The sequence below is a fragment of the Poromitra crassiceps genome (genome assembly GCF_964638095.1).
Source record: "Poromitra crassiceps genome assembly, chromosome: 2".
Lineage (NCBI taxonomy): Eukaryota > Metazoa > Chordata > Actinopteri > Beryciformes > Melamphaidae > Poromitra > Poromitra crassiceps.
Genome location: NC_139624.1, coordinates 49477698 through 49491180, shown reverse-complemented (window position 1 = coordinate 49491180; position 13483 = coordinate 49477698). Strand labels below are relative to the sequence as shown.

The 13483-nt window shown below is 43.4% G+C and overlaps 1 protein-coding gene across 4 annotated transcripts in view; it reads right to left on the bottom strand.

The window, feature by feature from the left end:
* Positions 1-13483, bottom strand: part of LOC310793730 (uncharacterized protein) — a 70666-nt gene that overhangs the window by 35155 nt on the left and 22028 nt on the right. The window contains exons 2-6 of one of the 4 annotated variants that reach the window (XM_083655596.1): positions 11281-11432; positions 8869-9439; positions 5533-8478; positions 2654-2698; positions 2454-2487 (exon numbers count right to left, since the gene is read on the bottom strand). In XM_083655596.1, coding sequence (XP_083511722.1) covers positions 2454-2487; positions 2654-2698; positions 5533-8478; positions 8869-9439; positions 11281-11432 — 3748 coding nt within the window. Of the gene's footprint in view, positions 1-2453; positions 2488-2653; positions 2699-5532; positions 9440-11280; positions 11433-13483 lie in introns of all 4 variants that reach the window. The other 3 variants (XM_083655595.1, XM_083655597.1, XM_083655594.1) reach the window with 3 other exon arrangements.

Sequence of the window (13483 nt, the reverse complement as noted above, 5' to 3'; positions counted from 1 at the left end):
CCCCCACACACACACACACACACACAACACTCCTGTACACTCCTCCAGACTGGGACTGACTTTGTGTCATATCTCTAATGTTCATAAATGTGCCACTTTTTGTTTATCTATAGTTTTGTGTTTAATCCCCCCCCCCGCCCATTTCTCCCCAATTGTACTTGGCCAATTTTCCCCCCTGCTGCCCTGGTCGCTGCTCCACCCTCTGCCGATCTGGGGAGAGCCGAGACTAGCACCGTGCTTCCTCCAAGACATGCACAGTTGCCAGCTGCTTCTTTTCACTCAAAAGCGGGAGCTTCACTGGTAGCACGTAGGAGGATCACGCAATTCCCACCAGTGAACCCCCTCTGAACAGGTGCCCCGACCGACCAGAGGAGGCGCTAGTGCAGCGACCAGGACAAATACCCTCAATCCGGCTTCCCTCCCACAGACAGCAGCCAATCGTGCCTGTATGGATGCCTGACCAATAGGGGTGTGCGATACCGCAAAATTTGGATTCGATCTAATACCAAGTAATACAGGGCCAGAATCACAGATATCGATACCGATAATTTATTATTAAACGCTGCTTATGTGCCTTGATGTAGGTGAGAGCGGTGTGTCATGATTTATTAGGTGAATGCATCTAAAAGGCAAAATCTGTTCTGAATGCATTTCATATATTATATGCATTTTTTTAAATCATCACTATTGGTGTTACTGCCCAAAAAATATTCTATGTGAAGAATCTATATACTGTATTATCAAAATTCAGTTTGAGACTCCGGGTGAGTTTTCAGTTGGCCAACAGTGTTTTTAGTCGAGTTGAACACTGCAACGCTGACACAGAACAGCTGGGTACAACAGATGGGTACAACGTAGAAGAGAGAAACCAAAACTGGTATCGATCTTCAAAACGAGACATAGGCCCAATCCCAATTCTTTTCTTAACCCTCAATCTTAACCCTCAAGCTCAACCCTCAATCTTAGTAGCCCTCAAAACTAAGTGTTAAGGGCTATCTTGCGACTTTAAAATGGGACAGCCCTTAAAGGCAGATACGTCTTCAGACTGTGGGGGCAGCAGTATGCCAAAGCTCCGGATCCAGTCTGTAAATTCAAAAGGAGAGGAAAAAAGCATCCATTTCCTTGATAATATAGATGTAGAAATTACGATAACCATTGTATTAGCTTAGTTTAATGTCATTTTATGGATTTCCGTTTTGGAATCCTAACAACAATTGTTGTTGCTAACTATCGATAGTCAGCCGTGCTGGTCAAGCCATATTATTATTATTATATTATAACATTGTTAACGTTGTTACGAAATGCCATAATTCTCGGTGGTAATGTCGTTGTTGAGTTGTTTTTATCAAGATACAGCCTACGTGTAATGCAACGCACCACAAAACAAGTGGGGCTAGAATGACCATGCTTTCCTTGACTGCAGTGTTTAACTGCAGTCAAGCCAGCCCTCACGTCGGAAAGCACGGTCATTCTAGCACCCACTCGTTAGCAACAACATTGTTGTTAGGATTCCAAAACGGAAATCCATAAAATGACATTAAACTAAGCTAATACAATGGTTATCGTAATTTTTACATCGCTATTAACAAGGAAATACTTAACTTTGTCGGGCTACTTTTTTCCTCCGTTCGCCGCCATCTTCCATCTGAATGGATCTAGCTGATGACACGCAAGGGATTCTGGGATCGCACTCACCGCCAAGGGTGGTACTGGAAAAGCTTAAAAGTGAGGGCCGTATCACCCTCAAACTCGACCCTTAACTTAACACACTGAGAATCGGGACAGCACTAGGGAGTGCGCATTTTTGAGACTGAGGGTTAAGATAGGAATTGGGATTCACCCATAGTATCGGTAGTATAGATTTTTTGGGATCGATCTGCCCAGTGCCCACCCCTACCGACCAAGCCGGAGGCAACACGAGGATGCAAACCTGTGCCCCTCGTGTTGGTAGGCAGGAAATTTACCACTACACTACCCGGATATCTTTTATCTGTTGTGTTTAAGGCAGGGTTCCAGACTAACCTTTTACACTAGGTGCACCTTACTTTTTAATTTAGGTGCACCAGCACATAATTTAGGTGCACCCAAATTTTTCACCACACCTTTTGGCACCGCAATAATACATTTTAAGCGTTACCTTCTTTGTAATTTTGTATACATATTGGCAATTTATTAAAGTGGTTAATTTTTGTATTTCCCTGTCTTTGTCTGTGTGCATGATGAGGAGGGATAGATTGACAGCACGGCATGCTGTGGCGAGAGAGAGAGCGAAAGACGCTACAAATCCCAAAGTGCACCAGTGCGCGTTATAAAAATATTTAGGCGCAATGGCAGATTTTAGGCGGGAAAATGCATGTAAATTATGCCAATGACAATTAGTTATTATGAACTACCAACCCCCACCCTTTGGACAACGAAAGAAGATATGTAGCCATTGGCCACTTTTCCCTTACACTGAGGGTGATGCACTCCCCTTCGTCTTGGAACCTAAAATGCAAAATAGCAGAGTACAAAGAAAAAAGGGTTACAAGAATGCCATCTCAGAACCTACATACAGGAATTGGTGAAATGGAATAGTGTATTAGTTTTCTGTGAAATAATCTGCGTGATTGTGCATGAAAAGAACAATGTTAGGGACAATGCTGGGTGTTACCCTTTGTTTTGACTGCCGACTTGTAAGGTCCTCTCCCAGAGCATCCTGTGGTAAGAAGGATGGTCAGGAAGAGCCAGAATTAAAATTACATACATTAAAAGAAGGCTTTGACCACCGCTTTGTATCATTAGAATTTCAGGAGCATAAGTGGATGGAGAGTGTTTACTTTCTCATGTTTTCTGCACTGAGAAATCCCTGTTCGTATGCCTGCAGAAACTCCGCCCCCGCCAGCTGGTATGTACCCAGCAAACATAGTCTTGACCGCGACGTCACCAGACGAGATAATTCCCGTAAGTCATCTTATCTACCCAGAAAGTCATGCCGCTGCCAGTCACAAGCTGACGTTCTCTCCACGTACCCCTAAAGTAGTGTTTAGACTGAACAAGAAATATTGATCTCATATTGCTTTGAAAACACCACATGTAGGTAGGTGTCTTCTGTGTTTTTGTTGAATAAAAAGACATTTGATGACAATTTATTTAGTGGTGTGATCAGATAATCACAGTGTGACATGTATTCCACTAGGGCTGTGGCGATTCACTTATCTCCCGATTCGATACTATCACGATTCTTGGGTGCCGATTCGATTTATATTGCGATTCTTAAAGCAGCTACGAGCAACTTTTTCGATTGTTATTAAACAGTATAAATTTAATATCAATGCATCACATCTTACCTCTAATAGTCGACGAGAGCAACGCAGAGTAGTCTCGCTTGAACCCCGAGTGAATCGGCCAGTGTTAGTGTGTCTGTAGCCAGGGCAGATCAGGAAGTGAAATGAAACGGTTTGCAGCAGCCACTTCGGCCATAACCACAAAATAACTTCCAAAAACCTGTTAGAATATAACGAGAGATGTTCCCGCGAGTATGCGTGGCGTTCACATTGTTTATGTTATGTTGCTAGGCAGCGCAAACGGCGTTGGAAGGCAGCTGCGTTTCACTTCCTTGTTTCACTTCCGCGTTTCACTTCCGGGTTACCCGGTCCGGTCGCTCTAGAGAGCCCCCTGTTGGCGCGAGTTTAGACAGACTATAGACTTAATAATCACCTAAGGGAGCAATCTCAGATACACACGGCTTTGGTCTCGTCGACTATTAGAGGTAAGATGTGATGCATTGATATTAAATTTATACTGTTTAATAACAATCGAAAAAGTTGCTCGTAGCTGCTTTAAGTATTGAGATTCTACGATTATTGCGATTCGATATTACGATTTATTGCGATTTTTGTTTATTTTTTTCTTTTCTTTTTTCAGTTTGTTTGCTTTTTTACACTAGATTAGAACATGGGAAAAGTTGAATCATACACTAGAGACTGTATATTATATATCATGAGTAGGGCTGGGCGATATAGTTAAAAACAGGGGCGGACTGGGATCATAATTCAGGCCGGGCATTAGATACCAAGCAGGCCAGGCCGATATGGGCCAACGCGCGTGAAATTTGGGCCGTTTGAATCCAGATTTGGGCCGTTTGAAGTCCAATTTTACAATGAGATGCACCCACTTTAACCCTGAAGTGTAATTATTACTTCAGACTAACTAATAAAGTAATAAAACCACTAGTAAACCAGTAGGCGGCGCCTGGCCTGCTGTTCAGTGAGTGGCCTGACTGCAAGCACCCAAAAAAAAAAAAAAAAATTTAATTTGCGATTATCGATTCTGGAATAAAAGATCGATCCAAAAAATCGTGACATTAAAAATCGCGATACTTAGGTGAATCGATTTTTTCCCCCACCCCTATATTCCACGTGCAATGACTATTATTGAACGCCCCTTTTTTTTTTTTAAATATGAAAACATGTTTATGTCATATACCGTAAATTCCGGACTATAAGCCGCTGCTTTTTTCCCGTTTTTTGGGCTTTTTTGGCCCCTGCGGCTTATATAATGGTGCGGCTTATCTATGGATTTTTTCAGAAAAAAAAAAAAAAAAAAAACGGAATTATCTCTTCTTTAGCACTCTTTCTAACTATAAATCCACTTCTGTTTTAATTTCCTCTCTTGCCCTCTTTTCACCACACTGTATGACACTGTATGACACTGTGTGCACTGTAAAAAAGAAACACAGGCGGTGTTGTGTTATGTTGTTTTGTTGAAATGTTAATAAATGGGAGCTTCCTCAAACAGCCATCTCTTTCCCGACAATCCCCTCTGTGCATGAACCCTTACATATGGTAATTAAACATTAAAACACAAAAAAAAAAAAAAAAAAAAAAATACCATTAAAACACCCGCGGCTTATAGTCCGGTGCGGCCCTAGTAACATCCCTAGTATATATGCCAAAATGCAGAGAGTATTTTCAATAAGTCAATAGCCGAGTGGTTAAGAGAGAGGAGACTGAAGCAGGCGCCGAGATGGAACCCCACTCGAGGATGTCTGTTTTCTCTCTGAACATAGCCATTGTGGGAGCGGCATATTTCGACATTGTGGGGTTAATAGATGAATTACGTCGCTACGATTTCCATTCCGGATATATAATTAGACCCTGACTAGATGTAGTGGTGTGATGTGCAGAAGACGGTCGTTATATGTGAAAATGTTTGCTGGGTAAGAAGAAAAAATCTGTAGTTCCAACATCTGTTCACTTCAGTCTTAAGAATGAGATGTTTTGCGTCATTCTGAGACAGGAGTGCCTGAACATTGTAATGATACAAAAGCAGGTTGAAAATCAGCAAAGCCTTCCTCTCAAGCACAAACCTTTTAGACCACGGCACTACTTCCCACCCCCACCCATATCCCCCTAGCCACTAAACTCACCCACCCCTCGAATCCAGACTTTCACCTTCCTATCCGTAGGAACTTTGTTATATATAGACACATTTATTATTGACTATTTGAAGAATACATTTTAGAAAGTTCGAAGAACACAATGAGCATACCTTGTTCAGATTGGGATATCTTTCGGGTATGTCGGTTGTTGGTCCAACTCTTGGCCTGATCTTTGCTCTTCTTCATCAGACCAGGTTCAGGGTTGTGCTTCTGCTTAGGCAGCCCGCCACAGTGACGCCCTGGCCTAACAACATCATAACACCGCCCTGGAGGGGTGCTCTTAGTGGGACTGATCCTTTTGTTTTTGTCTCTGATTTTGTTTTTGTCTCTGATTTTGTTTTTGTCTCTGCAAATTGGTAGGTAGCTGCTTTGCCAAGCATCCCGCATTTTCTGCTTAGCAGTTCCTGAACTTTCACTGGAGTTAGGCTGCTGATGTTTCAATTGAGATACACTGTCAATGGAGACAGACCGCTGCCCCTTAGATGGACACGAAGGCCGCTGCACGGTAGTTGGTAACAAACCATCACTGGAGTTACATCGCTGCCTTTTAGATGGAGGCAAAGCCTCTCTGGATCTAGACGGGCCCAATTTGGAGGCCCATCTTGAGGAAGCCAAACTGCCACTGGAGGTGGATGGGCCTGCCTGAGTATAGCGCGAGATATTTCTCCTTTTGACAGGAGCCTGGACCGCACTCTCCCATGTATTTTGTGTTTGGAGTTCTCTTGAACTACTGGCAGGTTTATCACTCATCACATGACCTAAAGATGTCACTCTTTTATCCTTTTCACGGTTTTTTGGGACGGCTTTCAGTTCAACTGTCCCCTGCTTGTGGACTGTACCCTCTTTTGAAAGTTGAAGGTGATCAGTGGAGTCAGAAGAAGGTTGCACAACAAGGCGAGCCAGACCACGATTAGGAGCCATTGTGGGGGACACCTCTCTGTCCACAGACCGATGCTGTGACACTTCTGAGTCTTCAGGTGACGAGCTGCTTTCTGAGCTGATTTGTCGAAGGTATTCTATAGGTGAATGTCTGTCTTGTGGACTGTCCTCTGATTCTGAAGACGATATTCCCCTTCTCTTTGCCTTCCTTTTGCCGTTTTGGTCACTTTCAGCATCTGTTTCAGATTCAAGAATGGTGGGGCGTTTATTTAAAATTGTCTGTCTCTTCCTCTTGTGTTGAATATGCTCAGAGTCAGCTTCAGAGCTGTCTTCCGTTTCTAATGTGGAGCTTGTCCTTTTTTGAACATTTGTGCACTCAACATCACTCTCTGATTCAGACTCAGAGGAAAGAGCTGCTGACCTCTGGCACTTTCTGGACACTGGCAAAGGGTAATCATCACTGTCTTCGGTTTCACCAGAACAGGATTGTCTCCTGCGCCGAGGTATGTGTGGTTCTGTCTCAGACTCGATTTCAGGTGAAGGTGTGGCCGTGCCTGATGTCTTGGTCATTGCATCAACCTCCTTGGATTGAGAGTGATCAGCCTCAGTTTCAGCTTCAGTTTCTTTTGCTTGTAGAAAGCTCTGCAGTGTGTCAAACACTTCCAAAGGAGCAGAAGTAGAAACTGGTTCTGGCAGCGTCGGTTCAAATCTCAGGTCTGATATTGCTACAGGTATGACAATCCAATTGTCGTCATCTTCCTCTTCATCCTCAGTTTTGATGTCCCCATATTCTTCCTGCCCTTCATCCTCAGTTTTGATGACCCAGTTTTTTTCATCCCCCTCATCCTCTGTTTTATCGTCACATAGGAAATCATCTGCTGTCAAATCCTCATTTTCTTGAGATAAATCCACTATTAATTGCCCATGGTGTGGCTCTCTCAACTGCTCACATTGTGGATCTTTGGGATCTGTCACTTTGGTCTTGATGACATCGTCATGTTGTGAATTAGTCACAGACGTTCTTGAAACCATTGTGAAGATTTTGACAGGAGCCTGGGCCTCACTCTCTGATGTATTTTTTGTTTGGAGTCCTCTTGAACAACTGGCAGGTTTACCATTTGATAATAATACTTTTGTATCTCTGAGCGACTGTGGCGTATGCTTTTTATCATTCTTTTTGGGGGCATTTAAGCTAACCAGCTCCTTCAGTTTAGATAAGTTTAGAGAGTTCACAGGTTTACGAGCCAAGTTGGACAACTCCTCTCTGTCCACAGACTGGTGATGTGACACTTGTGAGTCATCAGATGGCAATCTGTTTTGTTGAGCCCTTTCTCCAGCAGTTCTGTTTTGTGGAATAAAACGGTAATCTGGACTGGACTGAAAGCTTGATCCCTCGTTGTTAGACAGTAGTGTAGTTAACTGTGAATCCATAGTCACATTTTCATCATCTGTAATGTCTTCATATTGTGGGTCTTCATATTGTGGGTCTTTATTTCTTTTGAGAAAGGTTGATCCCTCAACCTCGTTTCTAGAGGGAGGTGCCTGTCCATCACACGTGTTTTCAGAAGGTTCTATGTTTAACTCCGTTTGATCCTTCAGCAGATCTTCAAACTGTGTATCATTAGGATTTATCTGGATGTGTCGCCCTACACCTTGGTTGGCAAAAAGTGATACCGAATTATGAATTTCTTTTTCAGAGACTGGTGAACTCCGCTTGGAATGTGGAATTGCCTTTTCATATTGAGGGCTCTCCTTACCGGTCACACTACCATTTCGTGGCTCTGTTATATTTTTCTGTTTGCCTGGTTCTTGTTTTCCATCGACAGACGGAAATGGATGCGTTTTCTTTTCAGATAGCACTAAACTTGGCTTAGCTCGACGCTCCTCTGAGACATCACTGGACGGGACGTCCTGCATATTTTCCAATTGTACAACCTCAACTGAGTTTAGGCTTCTGGCGTCATCTTCTTGCTCGATGTTCTCCAGATTCTTCTTTATAATCAACCAGGGAGATGCATATTCTTCCTGTAATGAGCAACCGTTTACCGTTTGAGTGGTTGGACGCCTCTCAATCGGTTGGCCCAAAGGCATTCCAGGCACTGTGCTGAGAACCACGGGACTCTCATCTTCATTCTTTGCACAAGTGGCAGCAACATCCAGCATAATGTGTGGATATTCTGTGGATGTAAAGACACGAACGTTATCGTTGTTCCCATTCCAATATCGTTGCACTATGATGTCAGAAATGTTGTCCATCTCAGTAAGGTTCTCTACATTCTCCAGACTAGCAACCAGCTCCTTCAGTGCAACTAATGAATAACAAAGGACTGGAACAGTGGGTGGGGCATTCTTTAAGGTCTTTTCACACCATTTACTGCTGAAACTGTCATCATCGTTCATGAGACATGTTTTTTCTTCAGAGTTATCGTTTGAATAAATTAGTTTGCCATCACTATCCTCATCCAATCCTGTCTTTAATGGTAAATCAAAATCTACAGGTGCACTTTTCTCAACAGATTCATTTTTATGAGCCTCTTTGGTGTTTTCTACAGAAGAGACTGGTGTACCTGTTGATGAATGTTTCTCCGCTGTGGATCTAGCACACTCATCGTTTTTAGCCTTTAGAGTTGACTCAGCATTTTCTTTGCTCTCCATTGAATGGTCCTCTTCACATGCTTCTCCACCAAAGTTGTCAAGTGGAGGATCAACATTGTCTTCCTTTGGCATGATGGAGCTGCAATCAGACTGGCTCTGCAGGCAATGTGTGGAGTCCTCTTTACTTGCAAAGTGCAAAGTCTGTCCCTCATTAGAATCAGGCTGTCCATTACTTTGCTGGTTTTGACTTGCACAATTTGTATAATAGTTGAACTTTTGTGTAATAAAGTCCAGAATTTGGGCATCATTAAGTATTTCTGCTCTCTCAGTAGGTGAGTCATTGTTAATGGTCAGCTGAGCGCTGGAGGTGGGATGCCAGGCCATTGGTGCAACATTGTTCTGGTAGGGTGTTGGGAGAGCTCCGCGGTTGCTCCTGTCTTGGTGGCTCACAGGATAGACCCCTCCTTGATGGCTTTGTGGGTCCCCAGATCGCATGGCATGGAGTACAGTCTTGTGATCACAATGGTTAAGCTCTTCTCTGGTCTAGAGGGGGTGGGAAAGAGAACAAAAATAGGTTGCCCATTTCACTTTCAGTAACACAGTAGCTCCTCTTCTAGTTTATCATTATGGAGACCTGTCAAACCTTAATATACATACTTTGACATTGCCAACAAATGGTAAGTCTTATATTTAGAATGTGGAAGAGGGGCTACAGAGGTTGTGGCTCAAATGAGTAAGCTCAAAATGAAGCATAAAACATACACCGGTCAGTGGTAATGTTGCATCCCCACTAGTGCTGCACGATTTGGGGAAAAGGTGCGATTAGCGATTAGGGTGGACAATATTGCGATTGCGATTGTGATTGCGATATAATAAACAAGAGTTTTTTTTTTACCTTTATTTATACAGGGGGAGTCTCACTGAGAGCAATGCTCTCTTTTTCAGGAGTGCCCTGTTCACATTCACACACACATTCATACCTGGAAGCTGACCAGTACAACCACAGTCTGATCTGCTGGCCACTGATCAGCTCCACTGGAGCAGTTGGGGTTAAGGCCTTGCTCAAGGGCACCTCAGTGGTGGTAATGAGGGAGGGGCAAGCGCTGCCTTTTCACTTTCCCCACCCAGATTTATCCTGCCGGTCCCGGGGATTGAAGCTCGCTTCTCTAACCGTTGGGCCACCACTGCCACTAGGTATCTAGGGATGTGCCGGCATGAGTTTTTGACGGTATGATAACCTTGGACAAAAATACCACGGTTTCACATATCACAGACTAAAATACATGAAATATGTTACAATTTAAAATATATTAAAACTAAAAAAATAAAACAATTTGAAATTAAATTATCTTTACAAAAAAATAAAACATTTTGAGACATTTGCCTGTCCCAAACATGTAAAAAAGAAACACCAGTCAAATAGAAACTGCACTGTGTTACAGCACATAGAAGATGGCTCAGCAAAGTTGCAAAGTTAGTTACATGTCTGTCCAGCAATACTAATGAATGATACACCCCGTTTATTTATTTTGTAGCGACAGATGGCCTTAAACGCCACACTCACGTGACGCTTCTTGAGAGAGAGAGGTGAGAACGTGCATCTGCAGACTTTTAACGAGGGGACCATGAAGGCGTCATGTGACAGGCTAGTTAGCTAGCCTGGAGGTGATGCTGCCAGTGCTGGCAGCTGCGACAGTGTTTTGCTATCAACCTTGTTAATCTCGTTATATTCTTCATCACAGCGGGTCATCCCCACTGTGTACTTAATCGCGCACTAGTTCTGCATAAGCACCTGCAGCTCTCTCCTTATTTTACTGACGTTCTCACTGATCACACGGCTGTTTACATGCGTTTCTGAACGAACGGCTAGCTAGTTATTAGCATAGCTTGCTGTTAGCGATCATGGATGTTCTCTCTCGCCCTCTCTGTAGATAATATGTACCTTGCTGCACATAACATTACTTATTTGCGGGAGTGCATGGGAGAAGTCTCCCGCTAGTATTGATGCCCAGTGTGATGGCTGAGAAACGTGTGTTTGCTGTGTCGCGTGTAACGTTAGTTTAAAGGAGGCTCTCACACACAGTGTGTGTGTGTGTGTGTGTGACTCAAAAAGACGTGAAAAAAATAAAATAATCGCACACTTTTGCGGTTATGCAATCGCACGTGCTGACATCACGATTGCGATTGCGATTCGATTAATCGTGCAGCACTAATCCCCACTTAATCACCATTAAACTCACAATTAAGTGACATTTTGACAGCATCTTGCTTCCATAATTTGACAAATTCCCGGGTTGGATATTGGGGTGGGGCACAACATGGGGGGGAAATCAGTCAAAAGTGGCAGACTGTCCGGGTAGTGTAGCGGTAGATTCCCTGCCTACCAACACTAGGGTCCAGGTTTGCACCCCTGTGTTACCTCCGGCTTGGTCCAGCATCCATACAGCCACGATTGGCTGTGTCTGCAGGTGGGAAGCCGGATTGGGGTATGTGTCCTGGTCTCTGCACAAGCGCCTCCTCTGGTCGGTCGGGGTGCCTGGTCGGGGTGGAAGGGAACTGGTTGGAATAGCGTGATTCTACCACGTGCTACGTCATGCCGGTGAAGCGCCCCCTGGTGCTAGACTCTCCCCAGATTGGCAGAGGGTGGAGCACTCGCAGTGTTTCCCACAGGATTTTGAGTATTTGTGGTGGGAGACCGCAGACCCCTCCAGAGATTTTTTGTAAACATTTTAAAGTAAAATGCATTAATTTGGTGTAGGGATGTTCATCAGTTATCGAAAATCGATAATTGATCGTTAAGGAATGGAATCGATCATGTGGAATTCTTATCGATTTTGTTATTTAAAAAAAAAGAAAAAAAAATTGCGGACTAGGTTTGGGTGGAACTCGTTCCTCCTCGCCCCACTCCATTGCACAGCCGACTAACGTGAGGTGGAGCTTCATATAGTCTCTCTAGTTTTCTGGCTGGGCACGGGCCTTTGTGCCAACAAAACTGTTTTAAACATGGGGAATTCACACCGGCATGCGCCGGGGACAGCAGAGTGTTGGAGAGGAGACACATTGAAATAAAGAGTTCATTGAGAACACGTTGTCTTTCGTATTTTCTGCCATACGCATTCATTTTGTAAAAAAAATAAATATATATATATTATTATTAATATGATCGATAATCGATAATTGATCGTTAATTTTCCCCGATTTTCGATTATGGAAATTTTTCAAAATGAACATCCCTAATTTGGTGTACTTTGAGAAAGCTTAAAGTCCCTGGAAACCAGAAATATTTCTTTATTATTTAGCATTTTGAGTTCATCACATCACAGGACCCTATGTTAATAAGCCACCAGCCAAATTTGAACGATGATGAACGTCGCAAAGTATATAAATTTAGGTTTGACAGTTGTGGGGTATTTCAGAAGGATGTTGGATATTAAAAGAAGTATTTTCAATTTGCTTAAACATGTAACCTCTGCTTAAACTAATGCTGTACTGCACTGTGACCTATGTCCTATATATGTATTGTACACCCTGTGCTTGAAACAGTCATGTGTGTCTCTGCAACTATGAGACGACCTCGAGCTATGCAAACGGATGTTGGGGTTGTTGGGTTTACAGTTTTAGAATGACAGTTTGACAGCTCAAACAGCCACAGGGTAAATACGTTCAACTGTCTTTAAGGGTGTGATGAGAACATGCGTACGTGCAGTTTCCCATAAGCATGAACTGGGAGGACCAGTTCTTCATGTTTGCTTCTTATGTAAACCACTAGTCTGTAAGTGAAATAAAAGGCTGCGCACGGAGAGTGGAAAGCAGAAGTGTCTTGAAGTCGTACAAAGGTGTAGCTCATACATTGTCTCCTTGCTAGCAAGTAAAACACTGAAACTCGAGTCTGTCATCTTTGATTACTGAGTTGTTTGGTCTGTGTAAAAGAACAGCGTGGGGTTTCCTTCTGAAATACCCCACAACAGTCGTGGCAAAACTCACGAGAATCAATTATTTTTTAGAGTGTATTTTCTCCCGCGGAAACGCAGAAAGAGATCGAGTGCATGACACGTGTGTGTGTGTGTGTGTGTTCGTTGCTCGGAGAGGGAGAGAGAGAGACTTGCTGCGACTGCACAGCGCTACTGTGTCTGTGTGTGTGTATGTGTGTGAGAGAGAGTAACCTCGCGTCACCAGCCTGTGTGTCTCTCTCTGTGCTCTCTCTCTCACTAGTCCCGAGAGAGAGAGAGAGAGAGAGAGAGAGAGAGAGAGAGAGAAGCATAGCGCTTGGCACGACGGCACACAGAGTGGGAGGGAGACGGACAGCGAGGGAGCGCTGTCACTGGGGGCAAAGAATGGACAAAAGGAGGGTGGGTGCGGATTGCGCGCGTGTACAAAGGTTATATAGAGCTTATGACGTCATAAGCTCCTGCATTTTAGCACCTCGCGCACTGCTCTCTTCAATGAGGAAGTACCTTGTACAATCTTGTAGAAAAGTGTCGATTTTAAGGCTTTGGGTTGAAAGTAATGTATAATAATTTCTGAGGGACACAATTACTAACATAAGACCCTAAATAACATAGTTAGAACGTTTTTGTGGATTTTGGT